This window comes from Eutrema salsugineum, unplaced genomic scaffold (genome assembly GCF_000478725.1).
Source record: "Eutrema salsugineum unplaced genomic scaffold, Eutsalg1_0 scaffold_12, whole genome shotgun sequence".
Classification (NCBI taxonomy): Eukaryota; Viridiplantae; Streptophyta; class Magnoliopsida; order Brassicales; family Brassicaceae; genus Eutrema; species Eutrema salsugineum.
The window spans coordinates 1734375-1755443 of NW_006256895.1; the positions used below are offsets into that span (position 1 = coordinate 1734375).

Below are 21069 nucleotides of genomic sequence, written 5' to 3' on the forward strand. Positions count from 1 at the left end.
CCCACTTACTCTGTTTTTATTTGGTTCTCTTAATCCTTCGAAGTCTTCCCCAGCAATGGTGACCAAGATTACAGGTTTCTCTCCCTTATGGGATGTATGAAGAATACTTTTTGGAGCCCTCTATCTGCTTCTAGCCGCGTGCTAAGTCCATATTGTTTAGCCCATACCCTGAAGAATCAAGCTGGCGGATGACTCAACAAGCCATCGACAATCACCGTCAGGAATATTGATGCTCGTGGAAACCCCGATTCAATAAAGGAATTAAAGATGATGATGAAGAATGGTTGGTGGATACTGACTTTTATGAAGAAGGCAATTTGGAAGAGTTTCAGAAAGGTCATGATTTAAATGGAACTTTCTAGCCTTGTGCCTTTTGTCCGACTTTGAACTTTCTAGCCTTGTGCTAAGTTTTTCTAAAGATTTGAGCTTGAAGATCAACACAACTCTGCCTTAGTTGCAGTTTCTCTTGCCAACTCAAGTCTTCATATAACATAAGTCTGTTCAGAAGAATTCTAGCCTAGTGCTAAATTTATTGCCGATTTAGAGGTTCAAAGATCTATCTTTCGGGAACCAACAAAATTTGAAATATGAATGTGATTGGATGGAATTGTCAGGGAGCCGGTTCTGATCTGACAAAAGATCATTTAGAAGAGCTTCACAAATGTTTCCAACCGAAGTTTCTATTTTTGTCGGAGACAAAAAATAATCGTTACTTTCTGCAAAACATGCAAGTTTACTTTGGATATGACCATGTTTTTACGGTTGAGCCAAGAGGCCAAAGTGGAGGACTAGCACTTTTTTATATGGATAAACCGAAAGGTTTCTATTCTATATTCGGATAAGCATTTGATAGATGTAAAAACCACTCTAGACGGACACAAAATCTTTTTGACGTTCGTCTACGGAGATCCGGTTGTAAAAAACCGAGAGATTGTATGGGAACGTCTCACTCGGATGAGCCTTACTAGAAAAGATGCATGGTTTATGATAGGAGATTTTAATAACATTACGGGTAACCACGAAAAACGGGGAGGGCGAAAAAGATCTGAGTATTCTTTTATCCCATTTCGAACCATGTTGGACAATTGTGGCATGCTAGAGTTTCCGTATAAAGGAAACTCATTCTCATGGGTTGGAAAAAGGCATTCCGGTAAAGTTAAGTGTCGGCTTGATAGAGCTCTGGGGAATGAAGAATGTCAATCAAGATTTCCCCACACCTCTGTGGAGTATCTGAAATTATGGGGTTCAGACCACCGTCCGGTTCTAGCTATGATACGAGTGGATAACCAACGAAGGAAAAAATCGTTTAGGTTTGATAAAAGATGGGTTGGAAAACCGGGCTTCAAAGATGCAGTCATTTCTGGATGGGGCCCTTTTGATGGAATCTCACGTCGAGATTTCCACCAAAAAGTAGCAAACTGTCATAAAAGCATCTCCATTTGGAAGAAATCTCTTCCAACTAATTCGGAGAAGATGATTGAGGAATTAAAGAATCAACTAGATGTAGCGCAAGACGATGAGAACACCACGACAGAAGAAATAGAAGAGATCAGGAGAAAACTCTGTGCAGCGCTTCGAGAGGAAGAAATCTATTGGCAACAAAAGAGTCGGGAGCGGTGGCACAAGGAGGGGGATAAGAATACCAAATTTTTCCATGCTCTAACCAAACAAAGGAGAAGCCGGAACCGCATTATCTCCTTAAAAGATAATAATGGAAATTTGGTGGAGAATGCGAAAGGTATTGAACGGGTGGCGTCCAAATACTTCCAAGACCTTTTCACTTCGTCACAGCCTACAGATCCAGAAAATGCACTCCGGTACATTACCGAGAAAGTCACAAATACCTCTAATCAGCTTCTGCTTATGGATCCTTCAGAATCAGAGATTAAGGAAGCCCTATTCGATATCAACCCAGACAAAGCTCCCGGACCCGATGGGATGACGAGCAAATTTTACCAAAAATTCTGGCTTGACTTTCGCCAGATATAGTTAAACTGGTCAGAGATTTCTTCGCTTCGGGATCCTTCGATCCTAGACTTAATCAAACTAACATATGTCTTATTCCTAAAAAAGAAAAGCCCAGAGCGATGACGGAATTTTGTCCGATTAGCCTGTGCAACGTAAGCTATAAAATTATATCTAAGCTTTTATGTAAGAGACTAAAGAAGACTTTGCCAAATTTAATTTCAGAAACTCAATCGGCCTTCATGGCTAGACGTCTTATTACAGACAACATTCTGCTGGCACAAAATAACTTTCACGCTCTCCGCACCAACTCTGTTTGTAGAGAAAACTTCATGGCCATCAAGACAGACATGAGCAAAGCTTATGACCGGGTAGAATGGAGTTTCCTTGAAGCCCTTATGATCAAGCTAGGATTTTCAGAGAGATGGGTCAGACTCCTAATGTTCTGTATCTCCTCGGTCTCATATCAAATCCTTATAAATGGAGAACCGAAAGGAAAGATCATCCCATCCAGAGGATTACGACAAGGAGATCCCCTATCCCCTTTCCTCTTTATCCTTTGTACTGAGGCTCTCATCTCGCTACTAAAAGGAGCAGAGGAGGAAAATCGTATTTCTGGGCTGAAAGTAGCCCAAGCAAGTCCACCGGTTTCACATCTTCTCTTTGCTGATGATAGCCTCTTCTTGTGTAGAGCGGAAATTCAGCAGGGAGCCGAGATTTTCAGGATTATTGATACATATGGAGGGGCCTCGGGACAACAACTTAATTTGGGAAAATCCTCCATTATGTTCGGGAATAGAGTGGATCCGCTTTTAAAGCAAGGCATCAAGAATGCTATAAGAATATCATCAGAGGGCGGCATGGGGATGTACCTCGGCCTCCCAGAGCAGATCTGTGGATCAAAGAAGAAAGTTTTCTCCTATGTTCATGACCGCCTGAGCAATCGGGTCAATAATTGGTCTGCAAGACTTCTTTCCAAAGGTGGAAAAGAAATTCAAATCAAATCTGTTGCACAAGCCGTCCTGACGTACGTCATGTCATGTTTTCTATTGCCCCAAGGAGTGACGGAAAAATTGCGGAGTGCCATTGCCAATTTCTGGTGGAGCTCAAAACATAATAGTAGCGGAATACACTGGATTGCTTGGGATAAGATCTGTGTCCCTCAGGATATGGGAGGCCTCGGATTCCGAGACTTACAAGACTTTAACCTAGCCCTTCTAGCAAAACAGCTATGGCGCCTTATCCAATATCCCTCATCACTCTTGGCACGGGTCTTAAGGGGCAGATATTTTAACCGGTCCGACCCTCTAGAAGTACGGAACGTTTACTCACCATCCTATGGGTGGAGGAGTATAATGGCCGCAAAACCGTTTTTGAGGATTGGACTGAGGAAGACAATTGGATCGGGCCTAAATACGAGAGTGTGGAGCGAACCGTGGATTCCTGACCTTAGAGCTCGGCCGCCTAGACCAGCCCCGCATATCGGATTCCAAGAGCCGGGAATCCTGGTATACTCTTTCATCCGCCGAGACACCAAACAGTGGGATGTTCCCTTGCTTAGAGAGTTTTTCCATCCTGAGGATATTCCCCTTATCCTTGGGCTGAGACCTAGCCAGACCCGGACCTTGGATGGATATGCCTGGAATCATTCCGAATCGGGACTGTACTCAGTCAAATTGGGATATGATCTAATTAGAAGAACGAAGATTGAACGAGAAGCTGGAACGTTTAGGGAACCAAGCATCACGGCCTTACAACGACATGTTTGGAGAGTTCGTTCACCTGGGAAGATGAAACACTTTATGTGGCAATCTTTATCTGGGTGTGTGGCGACATGCCAGAACCTCACATACCGACATTTGGGTTCCGACAAACGCTGCCCCCGCTGTGGGGATCCCGAGGAAACCATAAACCACCTACTGTTCTTATGTCCCCCGGCATTACAAGTCTGGGCGTTATCGGACTTTCCGTCCCTTCCGGGTGTCTTCCCGAGTATTTCTATTTATCAAAATATGAGCTTCCTCTTTTGGAAAAAAAAAGAGCTAGGCATGACGGATCCTATAAAGGATATCTATCCTTGGATCCTATGGTTTATTTGGAAAGCAAGAAACGAGAAGATCTTCAAAGGGAAAGAAATTTCCCCGGAGGATACATGGATACATGCAAAAGTGGAAGCAGAAAGTTGGAGAGTTGCGAACCAACCTGAGGACAGCGACGATGCTCAAGTTGAAGAAGTAGGCCTTCCACCGAACACCATTGCGATTCCCAAGGTACCGCAAACCCCAATATGCCGGATTGACGCCTCGTGGATCAATCACGGACAGGTTAGCGGCCTCGGTTGGAGCTTTGTGGATGGCGGAGGATTTGAACTGTTTGGACTTCAGGGATGCCGTAGAAGCCTCTCGGCCCTCCATGCCGAGATGGATTGCCTTCTCTGGGCTATGTCCTGCTTGAGAGAGAGACGGATACTTTCGGTCCACTTTCAATCCGACTGTTCGGATCTGGTGCGTATGACTGAGGTTCCAACTGATTGGCCGTCATTTAATGCAGAGCTAGATACCTTCCGCCTCCTTCAAGAGAGCTTCTCAGAGTGCACTTTATCTCATATTCCGAGGGATCTAAATGTCCGGGCGGATAGTCTTGCGAAAGGAGCTCGAGCAAGAGGCGTTATCTTTTCCCAAATCGATCATAACGAGCTCACCGATTGTGATCCACGGATCACTAATACGACGGGCCAAATGTGATTGTACTAGATGGGTAGTGAAAAAAAAAACCTTATATGTTAACATATATCAGATAAAAGCAGCGCGCTAAATAATTATTTACACTACTAACGTTTCATGTATCTCTATAACGTATATGTTAACGGGGTCTGATATAATCAGTTATCAAACCAAATATACAAGTGTCAAAGAATGCATAAATCCTTTATTTTTTTTGGAATGCAGAAACGTACCATGCTAACAAAGTATGTAGTTTGATAAAAAATTATGTAATTGTATAACTTATATGTTAAGTAGATGCATACACATAAATATGTCACATGCATCAACCAAATCTCTTCAGATATTGCATTAACCTACAAGTTGACCTAGCTCTCTACAGTACCTGATACATATCTCCGATATTATCTTGAGACAGTTATTAAAATTAAATCAAAAATAAGGGAACAAATTAGAGAATGTCAGCTCGATGGTTTTTTTTCGTAATATGCCACTAATTTAAATTCAAACTTCTCCCTACTTTTATTGTTTTTCCTTTCTAGCAAATTTTGACCGGTCTTTAGTTTATTTAGCAAATTGACTCTTTGTATATTGATAAGCATAGCAGTATGAATAAGTTAAGTATATATCAATGTAATTTTAGCTGTAAACTTTGTTATCAAGTGAATGTAATATATATATATATATATATTTATGAGTGTTAAATGTATTAATCTGTCATTTAAATTCCATCATATCAGCTTACTATCTTGCATATTTTGACAAACTATCATGTTCTATCATATTATTGTATTATAACAATATTTACTAATTTAAATATTTTAAATTTTAAATTGATTAATTATGAAAAAATACAAGGACATAACTTATCATCTGCGCTATTATGAAAATATTATTTAATTTAACTATCTAAAGTAAATCTAAAATAATATCCGATTATTATTTTTATAAAGATATAAGTACAACTGATTTTTGTGATTTTTGATATGTAATCTAATCTATATTTAAAGAAATCCAAAGTAATCTAAATTAATATCTAAATTTTCAAAAAATAATTTAAATATAAAATAAACTTTTTAATGAGAATTATACCAAACTGGGTCAATACTAAATTTATTTCCAAACATTTTATTTTTAAAAATATAGAGTGTTTGACAACAGAAACTAAAAGTGTTTCCTTTTTATTAGTAATTAATGAGTCGCACGTGACTTTGATAAAAAAATTAAAAACCCAAAATCAAATTATGTAGTTAAACTTGAAGTAAAAATCCAAAATAATAAAAAGACCGTTGAATTAGATGGTACTGCCAAATAATTAGGTATGAGTGAAAAATGATCTGTTAAATATTATCTGTGGTTTCATAATTTTATTTTAACCTAATCATCATTTTTCTTTAACGTAAGATAAAAAAAAATTGTTTAATGGTATTGATGAGTTGCATGCCACTTTGATAAAAAAAAATGAAAAGCCCAAAATAAAAAAAATGTAGTTAAACTTAAAGTAAAAAAACTCAAAACCAACAAAATTTTAAGTAATAGAAAATATCGTTAAGTTAGTCGTATCGCCAAATTATTAGATGTGAGTGAAAAAATAAATCTTTCAAATTTCATTCGCCTTCTCGTAATAATTTTCTTTAACCCAATCATTACTTTTTTATAAGAAAATTCAAAATTTCTTTATAAATACTATTTACCGCGTAAAACAGTTTATCGTTTATAGCTTTCTTGATATAACAGATTATCCACGAAAATATCCAAAAACATCATTCAATATATTTGCAAAAATTCAAGAGATCAACACATAATTTTTTTATGTTATACATTGCGCGAAACTAATTTCTCAACATTGTTTAGTTGCAACTGTGTTAACAAATTGCAAAGAGAAGTATTTCCTTCAGATAATTTTTGTTCCAAAGGTTAATGATAAATGATATAAAGTTTAGTGACTAATTATCTGGCTGAAGAGAGATAGAGAAAGAATATAGATACAACTATATATATAGAGAGAGAGTGTGATAGGGGCAGGTTTGTTTTTGTTTGTTCGGTGTTGAGTTCGCCTCTCTCTCTCCTTTCTTCCTCCTCATTCCTCTCGAGGGGTCATTACAACTTCTAACGATTAGAGAGAGGAGAGAGAAAGCTCTGCAAAAAAAAAAAAACCTAAAACTCGAAACAAAAACTTAATTCAAAATCCTCTGCTCCGATTAAACTTTCTGAGGATCTCACCGGAAGGAAAAGCTTAGGGTTTCGGAGGAAGCTATGCGCGAATTTTAGCTGGATCTTTCTATCATAGTTTAAGCACGCGAGAGAGGTTTTCGAAAATGGATTTGGATTCGTCTATGGTACCGGAGAACGATCAAGATCCTGCGTCTCTGAATCATCAATCTGCATCTCCCATGGAGAAGGAAGTTTCCTCAGAATCACCGGAAGAAACCGGATCCAAATCGGTTCCTTTGACTCCTACCGCCACGAATCCTTCTCCCCCGGCGACGGCACAACAGCCGCATGTAACAACGCCGGTGGTTGGTCCGAGATGTGCGCCGACGTATTCGGTGGTGAATGCTATATTAGAGAAGAAAGAGGACGGGCCTGGTCCTAGATGTGGACACACTTTGACGGCGGTTCCTGCCGTCGGCGAGGAAGGGTCGCCTAATTACATTGGACCGCGTCTCATCTTGTTTGGTGGCGCGACGGCTCTTGAGGGCAATTCAGGAGGAACAGGAACGCCTACTTCAGCTGGAAGTGCTGGCATTCGTAAGTTTTCTGCATTTTCGTTTATTTTCTAAGCTGTAAGCTTGTGAGGAGGGTGAAACTTGTGATTCTCAATATTTCTAGTTTCTTGACTCTGTCATCTGAGATGGGTAGAAACTAGAAACAATAGTTGATGTTAGATTACGATTTCTCGGTCAATTCTGTGTATTGTATGCTTCAAGTCTTGTCTTTTTTTTTTTCTTGGTTTTAGACTTGCCCTGTTGTGTTTTTGATGATTAGAGTATTGTTTCCTATGCAGGGCTAGCTGGTGCAACCGCTGATGTGCATTGTTATGATGTCCTTACTAATAAATGGTCGAGGTGAGTGTGTTCTCCATATGTGTTCTCCTCGTTTATGTGAAGTGCAAATGATGTGATGAAATAATGGTTACAGGCTTACACCATATGGAGAACCACCTAGCCCAAGAGCTGCGCATGTCGCTACTGCTGTTGGGACCATGGTAGTTATTCAGGTAGGGGGAGAAGCTATGTTATTGTGTCTTGTAATGGATCTTAGTTTGCCAATTCGAGGTTACCGAATTGTCTCTGTGGCGCAGGGTGGAATAGGTCCTGCTGGTTTGTCAGCTGAGGATCTTCACGTTCTTGATCTAACTCAGCAACGGCCACGATGGCACAGGTTCGGATATAGAAATCTGCTCCTTGTGGCTAGCTTGGTTTGAAAATCATTAGTTTGCCGCTTGATTAGAATATACTTTTTATCCAGGGTTGTTGTTCAGGGTCCTGGACCAGGACCGCGTTATGGACATGTCATGGCACTGGTAGGACAGAGGTATCTAATGGCAATTGGTGGAAACGATGGTAAGGAATTTTACTCATGAGCTCATTAAATGTGTATTTATATTCTCCTAAAATAGCTCTTTTTCTCTTAATTTCCTTGAACTACTAGGAAAACGTCCATTAGCTGATGTATGGGCTTTGGACACTGCTGCCAAACCTTATGAATGGCGTAAGCTGGAACCAGAAGGGGAAGGTCCACCTCCATGCATGTAATTTTTCTTCCTTAGCTTCATTGCTTCTATGTGATTGTGTGGTTTGCTCTTAAGTGATTTGGATCTTTTATGTTTTACGTTATACCTAGGTATGCTACTGCAAGTGCACGGTCTGATGGCCTTCTTCTTCTTTGTGGTGGAAGAGATGCGAATAGTGTGGTAAGCGAAAGAATTTCATTCCTGCCCTGTTTATCCCCTGTTTGAAAATAAACTTTTGCTTTGCATTGAGGTTTTAAGTTTTCACCCGGAGGGAATACAAATGTTGTATTCCTCTCAGCTACCGTTATAATGTATCTGCATTTCTGCTCTGAACAACCTTTGTTCTATTTCACTTAGGTGATAGCGGAATAGTTTCTCTTTGCAAATTACTTGAAATAGTTGTTCAAGTAGCAAAGTATCTATCATGTTTCCATTAAGTGAGTTTAAGAGCTTTTTTCTCTGTCTTGATCTTCAATGTTTGATTGCCATGCTTAATATCTTTGTGATCCTCTGCTTGATAGCCACTAGCAAGTGCATATGGACTAGCCAAGCACAGAGATGGACGTTGGGAATGGGCCATAGCCCCGGGTGTCTCACCTTCTGCCAGATACCAGCACGCAGCAGTATGGGATACTTCTTCTTTTCTTTTCTTTTCTTATCTATTTCCACCAGAAAAAAATAATCACTGGTGGAAATCTTTAGGTCTTTGTAAATGCAAGACTCCATGTCTCTGGTGGGGCACTTGGTGGTGGACGCATGGTGGAAGACTCATCCAGTGTTGCAGGTTAGCAAAAGGAGGGAAAAAACCTTGTGTTTGTGTTGTTATTGAGTTTTTCAATAGGAGAATTCTTACGTTTTTTGCTTATACATGCAGTATTTAGAAGGATGAACATGTTAATTAGTATACAACATTAGGTCGTCTTAACCGTTGAATCGCTACTGAAGCATATTGTTTCTTTTTAGAAGCATAATTATCATTGTCTTTTCCTTAAGCTGCATCATTCTTCCTGGAGGGCTGTAGTGGGCTGTAGAATCCAAAGTTTGCTTTAATATTTTAGATTCATCCAAAGTATCAAACACAGATTGTAAGATCACTCATATATAACTATTGTAGAGGGAGCAACAAAATTCCATTCACAACACATAGCCTATGTGTTCATCTAAGCTTCTCTGACTGGTTCTCTTTTTTTTTTTCGTTTTGTTCAGTTTTGGATACTGCAGCAGGTGTTTGGTGTGATACAAAATCGGTTGTTACTAGTCCTAGAACTGGTAGGTATAGTGCTGATGCAGCTGGGGGTGATGCTTCTGTTGAGCTGACTAGGCGTTGCAGGCATGCTGCAGCTGCGGTGGGTGATTTGATATTTATCTATGGTGGTTTGCGTGGAGGTAACGAAAAAAGCTTGACAGCTGTTATAGTCGATATACCATTACATGTTTGTCCATGAGAGCGAACCGTTTTCATAGTTTCCGAGAGTCCAATGATTCTGTTAGTTTAGCAAAATATTTCATCGAGTTGCCAGTGGATTACGCTTTTTTAAATAGGTAGTTTAATCGTTTGTGGAAGTCTGGGACTTTATTTATCAACAGTAATTAGTCGAAACATTATAGAGTTTCTCTCCTCACCAAATATCAGTGCCTATACTAACCTTTGCATTTTTTTCAAATCATATCTGCAACACTTTACAATATTGTGTATTTCTGTTAACACTCTAGGAGTGTTACTTGATGACCTATTGGTTGCTGAGGATCTTGCTGCTGCGGAAACAACATCTGCTGCCTCTCATGCCGCTGCTGCCGCTGCAACAACAAACTCGCCACCTGGCCATTCACCTGGAAGATATGGATTTTCTGATGAAAGGACAGGGGAGCTACCGGAATCAGCTCCTGACGCTGTTGTGTTGGGAAGCCCTGTTGCTCCGCCTGTAAACGGGGATATGTATACTGATATAAGCACAGAAAATGCAATGGTTCCAGGAACCAGGTTAGCGTCTTAATGTTTGCTTTGTCGCATTGTTAACGCGCCTCTGCATTCTGTTACGAAAAATATTACCAACATTGTAGGAGAACAAGCAAGGGTGTTGAATATCTCGTTGAAGCATCCGCTGCGGAAGCCGAGGCTATCAGTGCAACATTAGCAGCTGCGAAGGCACGACAGGTCAACGGTGAAGTTGAACTCCCAGATAGGGATCGTGGTGCTGAGGCTACACCCAGTGGAAAACCTTCTTCCTCATTAATTAAGCCTGATTCTGCGGTATCAAACAGTGTTATCCCTGCAGGGGTTCGACTTCATCACAGAGCTGTGAGTCAAACTAATAGATTAAGTAAAATTTGAAGTTTAGAAACATATTTCGAGCATCATGTCTCTCTTTTGCTAGTGTTGTGCTTCTCTAATTATAAGTGCTAATACTTGTTATTTCTGGAACTTTGTAAGGTGGTGGTTGCTGCAGAAACGGGTGGAGCCTTAGGTGGAATGGTTAGACAGTTATCTATTGATCAATTTGAAAATGAGGGACGCCGTGTTAGTTATGGGACACCCGAAAGTGCAACAGCAGCAAGGAAATTATTAGATCGGCAGCAGTCGATCAATAGTGTTCCGAAAAAGGTAGAGACTTTTGTCCTTCAAATGAAGTATTGCAAGAAAGCATTATGTTCCTGAATGGATTTATATGATCATTTTGTACAATTTGGTGCAAGAGATTGCTTGCTTGAACCATTGACGAGAAATTTTCTTGCTCTGGCACCAGTCATTTGGTTGTTCTCATAGGAATAAGAAGTGTAGTAAGATACTATAGAGTTGCATTACCCTTAAAGCTTCGACTAGGTGGTCCCGGCATGGTGACTATTCAATGCTTTCTAATGAAGTCACAACTCTGTTTTCTTAGGTTGTAGCTCATCTGTTGAAGCCTCGTGGGTGGAAGCCTCCTGTACGACGCCAGTTTTTCTTGGATTGCAATGAAATAGCTGATCTTTGCGACAGTGCAGAGCGTATCTTCTCAAGCGAACCCACTGTGTTACAGCTTAAAGCGCCTATTAAGATATTTGGTGACTTGCATGGTCAGTTTGGGGATCTCATGCGTCTTTTTGATGAATATGGTTCACCATCAACAGCTGGAGACATATCGTATGTGTCTAATGCAATATGATCACTACTTTCTCGATCGCTATAGTTGGTTTGACATTGCTGATTGTGTGAATTAATGGTTTTTCAGATACATCGATTACCTCTTCTTAGGGGATTATGTTGATCGTGGCCAACACAGCCTAGAAACAATTACACTTCTGCTTGCGTTAAAGGTAGTTATAAGAACACCATGTTAATCCTGTCTCTATTCTGGTATTATAAACGCTAGATAGAAAAAGGTGTGACATTGTATGGCTGACACTGCAGGTTGAATACCAGCATAACGTACATCTAATTCGTGGAAACCATGAAGCCGCCGATATTAATGCCCTTTTTGGTTTCCGGATAGAGTGTATTGAGCGAATGGTAAATGTCTCATCTTTGTGAATCTCGTGTTTAATTGTTTCCACTTTTAGGTCTCATGTCGTGGCTACTTTTCAGGGTGAACGTGATGGAATCTGGGTGTGGCACCGAATAAACCGTTTATTCAATTGGCTACCTCTGGCTGCATTGATCGAGAAGAAAATTATCTGTATGCACGGGGGAATTGGTCGGTCGATAAATCATGTGGAACAGATAGAAAATATCCAGCGTCCAATTACCATGGAAGCAGGCTCAATTGTGCTTATGGATTTGCTATGGTCAGTTCAATTTTGAACGCTATATATCATCCTAGTTTTTTTCTTTTTTCTTTGGTCAATCTCTCACTAGCATGTCAATTTGCCATCTGTTAGGTCCGATCCAACTGAAAATGACAGTGTCGAAGGTTTAAGACCCAATGCTCGAGGCCCTGGATTGGTTACTTTCGGGGTGAGTGGTCTTTTCGGTTCTTTCATACTTTTCGCATTGAACTAATTCTCAACGTTAAGAATCTTGACTTATTCGTGGGCTTGTTAGACAATGATACTGTTCGCTTCCATAAGTATTATTGCCGGTTATGTTACTTAACCAAGAAATTGGAAATTGCAGCCTGATCGTGTCATGGAGTTCTGTAACAACAACGATCTTCAACTGATTGTACGTGCGCATGAATGTGTGATGGACGGATTTGAGCGATTCGCTCAGGGGCATTTAATAACGCTCTTTTCGGCAACAAACTATTGTGGTATGTCTATGGAACTGAAAATACACTACTAAGCTGGTCAAAACAACCAAGTCTCTTATGAAATGATATATTGATATTCTTCGTCTCAGGTACTGCAAACAATGCCGGGGCTATCTTGGTGTTGGGGAGAGATCTTGTGGTGGTTCCTAAGCTTATCCATCCGTTGCCTCCAGCAATAACATCACCTGAAACTTCACCAGAAAGACATATAGAGGACACATGGATGCAGGTGTTTTAATTAACAAACAAATTTTAAATCCTTTATATTATCACAAAAACTGTCGTAAATGAGCATTTTATTTTACAGGAGTTGAACGCAAATCGACCACCAACACCAACCAGAGGACGACCACAAACACCAAATGACCGTGGGTCTCTTGCTTGGATATAAAACCCCTCACAAAAAAGAGACTCTCGTGCGAGATGACATACTTCTTCTCCCGATAGCCGCCTCTTGATGATGATCCTCTTGTTTTTGTACAGATCCAACCAAAACCAATCTTGATCAACAATCATCGCTTGCGAGATAGAGCTCACTGAGAATCGATGAGGGTTTTTTGTTGAGATATTGGACAGATGATGGGAGGGGTAAAGGAAGTCAGGTCGGATGATTTTGGAGGTGGTGATTAGTAGTTGAGGGAGAGAGTAGTTGTTGGGTCAAAAGGGTTTTTGTTCATTTATTTGTTTGTCTTCTATATATGTTCTTTCGTTCAAAAAAAAAAATGTTCTTTCGTTTTTCCTAGTATTGATTTATCTGTGGTATGAGGACACAACAGAAGTGACTAGAAAGGTGAGGATTTTAGAGGTGTATTAGCTTTTTTGGGGACTGTGTATCATAGAGGTGTGTGGGCATTGTGTAATTTCTATATAATTATGTAATTTTTAACCCAGGTTGTCTGTTTTATGATTTCCAAACTGTCTCCCTTCCGTTCTTTTTTTCCTTCTACAACCAAGAAAGGATATTTATCATATCTACGACAAAAATAGTAATTATCATATATTTTAGTTAAAACACAACAAACCACTTTGATGACAAAAAAAAAAAAAAAAAAACACCACAATTGAGAAAGGTATATATGTATATGTTAATTAGGGTTTACGAAAAAAAAAAAGGAAGAGAAGAAGCCACCACACAAGCTCTTCTACATCGCAGCTGCGTTGAAGCTTCACCTCCATGAGTCATGAGATCATGGCCAGAAAAAGATCCGAAAAAATCAATCTCCCTCTGGATATAACGTTAGAGATACTAAAGAAACTTCCTACAAAGTCTCTGGCGAGGTTTCATTGCGTCTCGTATCGATGGGCAAGTATCATCAGAGAGTTTATAATAGTAAATGACTCGATCGTAACTCAACGACCGCGTGATCCCCACTTCATCTTCCATCGCATGACTCAGTGTTTAACTGATCAAAGTACTTTGAGGGCTTTTTCATCACACGAAACTTTCTCCATCTTCTCGTATACTTACCTTCAACGTCAAATCACAAACGAAGAACAACTCTACCATGAGAAAGTCTTTGGAAACGGAAAAGTACGTAGGGCAACGTTTCAATATGTACGTGGTTTGATAGGGTTTTGGTTTCAAGGGTCTAATCAGTTCAAAATACACAACCCTACCACTAGTACTAAAACTGTTTTCTTACCCATTGAGCGTTTACCCACAAGCTGCTCATTCTTATTCGGGTACGACCCTTTCAAGAATCAATACAAAGTATTGTGTCTACCACGTTATTATCAGAAGGAGTGTTGTAAAGTTTTCATATTGGAAGATTCCTTAAACATGTGGTGGGACATCGAATGCGACATTGGCCATCAATCGCCATGTGAACAAGCAGTTTGCATCAGCGGTGTCATCTATTACAGAGCAAAGTCGAAAAAGAACTGGAGTTATGTTTTGATGAGTTTCCATCTTAGGTCTGATAAATTCAAACTTGTTCAGATTCCCGAAAATCTGCCACTTGACGATAAAGATACGACTCTTGTAAACTACCAAGGGAAGTTAGGATGCATATGTCGCATCAACGACGAGGATGTGGACATGTGGGTTATGGAGGATGCCGAGAAACAAGAATGGTTGAAGATTACTTTTGGTTCCATGCTTCAAGATTTATCAACTTGGGATATCAGATTTGCGGGTGTCACAAATCCTGGTGGTGAAATCGTTATAGTCCATAGAGAATATCTCAGTGAGTTTACTTTAGATGTTTATTATTATGACCCGGAACAAAAGATTCGAAGAAGAGTTGAAATCCAGACTCCAACGTCGTTATTAAGAGTAAGGCCAAGTGATATTCTTACAATATGGGCTGTAACGGATCATGTTGAGAATATAATGTGTTTCCCAAAGGTTTCTGTCTCTTGAGGATAATCGTCTGGAAGTGCTGTCATTTGTTCGTTTTGCTATCTCTTTTCTTAGTTTGTTATTTGCTTTAGTCACTAGATTGCATTTCTTCTTTCTTTCGGTTATTCATGTTTCTTGGTTTCTTGTTTTCTCAACATTTCTATTTTCTTGACTCTCTTGTCATCAGAGATGGATATAACCAAAACTTGATGTTAGCTTACATATTTTGGCTTTTGCTTCTAGCCGATCAAGCACACTGAGCTTCAACCTCATCTAGTTTTCTTTCGTGACGCAACCTTCCCCATATCAGTCTTCTTTGGTGGCATTTTGTTACCAAATCCCTTATACATTTGTATCTGTTCTTCTCCATATCAATCTTCTTTTATGAAAAAGGTAAATACACGATTTGAGAGAACAGTTTCTGGAGTCTCTCTCCTCCTTTTTACAACGTTCACCAAATCGTTGATGATCTTTTTCTCAATTCTAACCTTAACATAATTAATACTAGGAAGCACTCCTAGTAAAATCCCACTCATACTCTTCTTGGAATGAAACTGCTGACCTGACTAGGTTTTTTTGCACACTGTTTCTCTTCTTGTATTTGTAGAGGATTGGCTTGGGTGCTCAGCTGCATACGTATCAGTCCAATATTTTACAACTTAATGTGCTTGAAGAGAGAAGTTGAGATAACCGCAAAAAAGTTTATGTAGAATATCGGAGCTACTAGTAGACCATTCACCATGCTCAAGAAAATAGACTCCCTCATTGCTAATGTGTTCATTCGACAATGAGATGGAAAAAGAGGAGGAAGAACCGATCCTATTCCTACATTTGTCACACTCTTTTGGTAAATCATGAAGGAAAACCCATTTAAAGGAAATAACATCAAATCAAAATCTATTATCAACTAATTACTCCCCTCCTAAAAAGTTATATGATGTTGCATTTCACATTTTCACACTCGTCACATAGTATAAGAGAAACATTAAACAGAAAGCGAGTACGACAATTATAAGTACTTGTAATTCACACAGAACAGATTTCAAAACATCTGAAGGAACTAAGGCATCTAACTAACTAGCTGCTCCAATGTAGGTACCAAATAGATTGCAATGTCTACATGTAGACAACAGATAACTACCAAAATGTTAGCAGAAAAAGAAAACACGAGTCAATAAGCATCACTTAAGAAATAAGCACATAAAAACATAGTAAATACTCACATTTAATTCAAGTAAAAAGGAACCAGCCTTCAAGGTATCCCAACGTCCTCCGTTTCAAAGGCTTACCAAAGCTGATGATCCGGAACGTTTCTCTTTCCAATGTTTTATTTCAGGAATCAAGTTCACATATTGTTTATGCGATTCTGGAGCCAACGTCAACATCATATCTAAGACGTTTGACAAGAAACTAGGGATAAAAGCACCAAAGAAATCGACAATTAATGTATTTTGGGGATTCTTCTCAAAAAGATACCGAACGTCGTAATTTTACATAGTTTTTATGACTATTTGGCATCGACAATAAACGCTCGCTTGAATCGACGGAAAATCGTCGTAATGTGTCGTAAATATTACGACGAATTTTCGACGACTAATTTCTACGACGATTTTTCGACAATTAGTTTTTTGGTCGTCATATCATCGTCAAACCGTCATAAATTTGCAACGATTTTCAAACTGTCGTAATGGATCGTTGGAAATCGATTGTTCTCTTGTAGTGAGGAATGTCTTCATGAAACGTTAGAACTTCAAGAAGATCTTTGAACTATTTATGTATTTTGTTTTATTGACAAACAAGTCTCAATAGTTTGTTTTAGTATATGCATTATCGACTTATTTGAAAGTTTTTTATTATACATGTAATCTCTATATTATTATTTGAGTAGACATTTATATAAATGAAATTTTGTTTGTAAGATATTACAGAATATTTTACATAAATAAATATTTATTTATAAAATACTACATAAATAAACTTTTACTTATAAGATATTACATAAATAAACTTTACAAATAGAAAAAACTCAGTTAAATATTCCTCCATAAGAGATAGTTAAATACAGAACTCACATATTTGTTTTGAATATATATGGATATAAATCAAAAGTGTATTTAGTTTTTCACTTATTCAAATATATTATATTATTTTAAATAATAATCAATCCATATATATATATATTTTTTTTTTGTCGACTACCCATCTACTAAGCCACGTCTTGATCGGTAGGATGATGATTCCGGAAAGTCACCTCCACCGATTCTGTCTGACTTATATGGGAGAATATGATACCACGTACTCGAGCTTCTTTAGCGAGAGAATCAGCTCGGACGTTTAAAGCTCGAGGTATATGAATGATGTTAAAAGCCGAAAATGTCTCTCGAAGATGTTGGAAGGCGTCTAATTCTGAAGTGAAAGCCGGCCAATCGATCGGATTCTCAATCATTTCAATTAAATTCAAACAATCTGTCTCAATTTGTATCGTTAAAATGTGTTTATCTTTTAGGCATAGCATAGCCCAAAGAAGAGCATCCATCTCCGCATGTAATGATGAGATACTTTTGCGGCATCCTTGGAGTCCAAAAACCTCTTGTCCCATAATGTCCTTATAGCTCCACCCTAGTCCACTAACTAAACCATGGTCAATCCAAGAAGCATCGATTTGGCAGTTTGGGATTCGGGGTATTAAAGGCGGGGTATAAGAGTTGTCGTGAGCCTGTGGGACCTCAGTCTCTTCCTCACATTCTCTTTGGTTCGCTATCCTCCAGCTTTCTGCTTCGAGTGAAGCTAACTGGAGTGTTTTCACCGCTGAAGTATCTTTTCCGTTAAACAGTTTATCGTTTCTTGCTTTCCATATGAACCATATGATCCAAGGATAAATGTCTTTATGTGGTTCAACTAGACCTACTTCTTTTGTTCTCCAAAATAGGAAGTCCATATTTCGGTAAATAGAACTACACGGGAAGAAGCCCGGAAGGGACGGGAAGTCCGATAAAGCCCAAACTTGTAAAGCCGGGGGACATTCAAAAAGAAGATGGTTGATAGATTCCTCAGGGCCTCCACATCTAGGGCAGCTCCTATCATTGCCAAGGTGTCTATAAGTTAAATTTTCACAAGTTGCCACACATCCTGAGAGCGCTTGCCACATGAAATGTTTTAGTTTCCTCGCTGTGCGGACTTTCCAAACGTGACTTTGGAGGCAAGTGATACTTGGTTCTATCGCTTCCTCCGGGTTTCCACGTAAGTTAAACTCTCGGATTAAAACATATCCGGATTTCACCGTATAAGTTCCTGATTTTGTGTGATTCCATGCATACCCATCAAGGGAAAAATTACGACTAGGTCTCAACCCAAGGATAAGAGGGATATCCTCAGGTTGGAAGAATTCATGAAGGAGGGGAACATTCCACTCTTTAGTATCTCGTCTAATAAAAGTATGAACCATGAGTTGAGGGTGGCGATAGCCTATCCCGACTGAAGCTCTTGCGGGTCTGGCTGGCATATCCGGGATCCACGGTTCACTCCAGACTCTAGTATTAAGGCCCGAACCAATAGTCTTCCTCAAACCAAGCTTTAAAAAGGGTTTTCCGGCAAGAATACTACGCCAACCAAATGACGGTGAGTAAACTCTCCTGTCTTCTAGCGGGCATGATCTATTATAATATCAATCCATATATATAAAAAATCTATTTGAATTTTTCCAATATTTTTCATTTTTATTTTCATAATCAATTTGATAATTTTTAAAAATCAATTCAATTATTTTTATAGAAAAAAACTGAAATATGTTTTCAAAATTTATATTGTATTTTTTACGGGTTGTTCAAAAAAATATTTTATTAAATTGCAAAATAAATTAAGTAGACGGGTTTGTTTACTTTGACAATCCTATATATAATCATTATTAACACATATTATAGACTTCATTAACTGGATATGATAGTTTGATCTCTAATAAAATATTCACAATTAAATTCTTATTATCTAGATATATATATATATATTTAGATTCTAATCTATGTTGGTATGTATATAAGTATATATATATATATGTATGTTAACATCATATCACTTTTACGTTTAAAAATTACTAACAATTAAACTGCATAACAAAATTAGCTTAAAATCTTATTTGATAATATATATACAAGTAAATATCGGTTCTGTGATATTTATATATGTATTATTATCTAATTGCCACCAATTTTATTTGTTTATATTTTTTGTTAAAAGATTTTTGTCACCAATTTTAATTTAACAAAAAAAAATTAAAATTAAATTTAAAAACAATTTTGAAAAAACATTACCCGTACAATATGCGGGTTAATTCCTAGATATGTACAAACATGGACAAGTCTTCCCCTGAAAAATTTATTAGAATGATTTTAGGATATCCTTCCTAAAATACTAATAACCCTTATCTGAATTTTCAATTCCAGAAGACCTTCCTAAATTTCAGGAAGGATTCGTAATAGATAAGAAGGTTTTTCTGAATGGCTGAATCTTAAACTTCCAAAGATCACGTTTTGAATATCTCTTAAAGATTCTGAATGTATGAAATGTTTCTGTATTTGTTGTTTAAAACATTTTTTTATTTATTTGTTGTTTAAAACATTTTTTCTTGATTTGATCAGGTTTAGGATATTTTGTGATGTATGAACATGATTGAATGCCACTAAAAAATAAGTAGGCTTGCGATGCTTTTGAAGAGTATGTCAATTCAGACCATTTGTTTATATTTTAATTTCTAAAGTCTTAGGCTTATAACTTGTGTTTGTGCTGGTATGTAGATATTCATCTTATTTTATGTTTTCATCAAAAAACTCTTAAATTTTCAGAGATATGTATTGCTGCCAATTTGACAAGTAGAACTTGTTTTATATTTACTTGTTTTTTTTATCTCTTCAACCTGTCACTGAATTTGTAAGTGTTATTATTATTCAATTGCGCTTAATAGCAATTTGGTGGGCCAGAAAAAAAAATTGAGGCAAGATAATCCTTTTCCTTCTTCACTATTTGTTTTGGTGATGGACATTTTATCCATGAATATTGGCTTAACAACGAGAGCGGATATATCATAGCTTCATCCTCTTTTTTGCGTAGGTCCTCTAGTCACAAATCTCAGTTTCGTTTTGTTTATGATTGTAACACCCCGACCCGCCGGATCGGTTGTTACGATAAATCAATTTCCGATTTACTTAAATTAAACCATTTTTTTTAATTAAGCCCATCTTTAATGTCTTTTTGAGTCTCTTGTGAGCCCATTAATCTAACCCATTAAGCCAGCCCATCTAAATTAACCTAGCTTATCTAAATTAACCCTAATTATAAATACCTCTCTAATCTCTCATTCTCTATTTTGGAAACCCTAGCCACATTCTCATCTTCTCTTCTCTTTCTCTCAGCCACGCCATCCTCTATTTCTCTCTCTCACCGTGGCTCTCTCCCTCTATCTCTCTCTCTTTCTCTTCCTCTCTCCCTTGGCCGCTGCTCTCTCCTCTCCCATCAGCTTCGCTCCCTCTTTCTTCTCTCTTAAACCCTAGCCGCCGCCGCCTCCTTCCATGACGTTTTCCCGGAGAACCGTGTGGATCCACGAGACGAACTACCTATCAATCTGTAGCCCCGAGTGTCAGCTTTCCAAGGAGACCGAGTTCATCCATATCGGAGATCTATGCCAGGAGATATCGTCGTTTTTGTATCGGGTGTTCAGATCTACTTTGTTGCTAAGGTGAGGATTAGATCTAGGGTCTTCTTTTTATTCATTTGTCTTATTCTGGTGTGTGAGGTCTAGATCTGATGAGCATAGGCTGTATTCTTGTGCATCTAGCTAGATCCATGTGTAAATCAAATGAAATGATATAGGATCTCATTAGAGGAAGAACTAGCATATTTGATTGTTCACCCTGATGTGTGGTTAGTGATTGGTAGTGTAGCTAGATCAGGTGTTCATCTCGGTGGTGATGTGCCGAGGTATGGACTTGTTTGCTGGGCTATTGCTGTCTGTGTGACTAAAGCGGTAGTTCAACGGTGGGAGAAGGTACGCCGATCCTTCCGGAGTCTATATGACTGGAAGCCTGT

General features: G+C 38.5%; 2 protein-coding genes across 3 annotated transcripts; both read left to right on the forward strand.

The window, feature by feature from the left end:
• Positions 1-6759: 6759 nt before the first annotated feature.
• On the forward strand, positions 6760-13540 carry LOC18025389 (serine/threonine-protein phosphatase BSL3). Of its 2 annotated transcripts, XM_024160055.1 has the most exons (22): positions 6760-7439; positions 7696-7756; positions 7830-7908; positions 7993-8072; positions 8160-8254; positions 8343-8442; positions 8535-8604; positions 8946-9047; positions 9127-9208; positions 9631-9810; positions 10138-10405; positions 10486-10723; positions 10856-11026; positions 11307-11545; positions 11634-11718; positions 11813-11911; positions 11987-12186; positions 12280-12355; positions 12515-12650; positions 12740-12879; positions 12958-13018; positions 13134-13540. In XM_024160055.1, the coding sequence occupies exons 1-22, from the start codon at positions 7007-7009 to the stop codon at positions 13178-13180; spliced, it is 3042 nt and encodes a 1013-aa protein (XP_024015823.1). In that variant the 5' UTR covers positions 6760-7006; the 3' UTR covers positions 13181-13540. The 2 variants fall into 2 exon arrangements, with proteins under 2 accessions (XP_024015823.1, XP_006408677.1); XM_006408614.2 differs by having other exon boundaries at positions 7007-7439; positions 12958-13540.
• A 299-nt stretch (positions 13541-13839) lies between these two features.
• LOC18025390 (putative F-box protein At1g32420) lies at positions 13840-15012 on the forward strand. The gene has a single exon (XM_006408615.2). The coding sequence runs from the start codon at positions 13840-13842 to the stop codon at positions 15010-15012; it is 1173 nt and encodes a 390-aa protein (XP_006408678.2).
• Positions 15013-21069: the final 6057 nt, after the last annotated feature.

Excerpts from the sequence above, each read along its gene's own strand:
- LOC18025390 (XM_006408615.2), top strand. The coding sequence starts at position 13,840 with ATGGCCAGAAAAAGATCCGAAAAAATCAATCTCCCTCTGGATATAACG.
- LOC18025389 (XM_024160055.1), top strand. The coding sequence starts at position 7,007 with ATGGATTTGGATTCGTCTATGGTACCGGAGAACGATCAAGATCCTGCG. Across the intron at positions 9,048-9,126 it reads CCAGATACCAGCACGCAGCA|GTCTTTGTAAATGCAAGACT; the intron begins GTATGGGATACT and ends GGAAATCTTTAG. Across the intron at positions 12,880-12,957 it reads TAGAGGACACATGGATGCAG|GAGTTGAACGCAAATCGACC; the intron begins GTGTTTTAATTA and ends TTTATTTTACAG.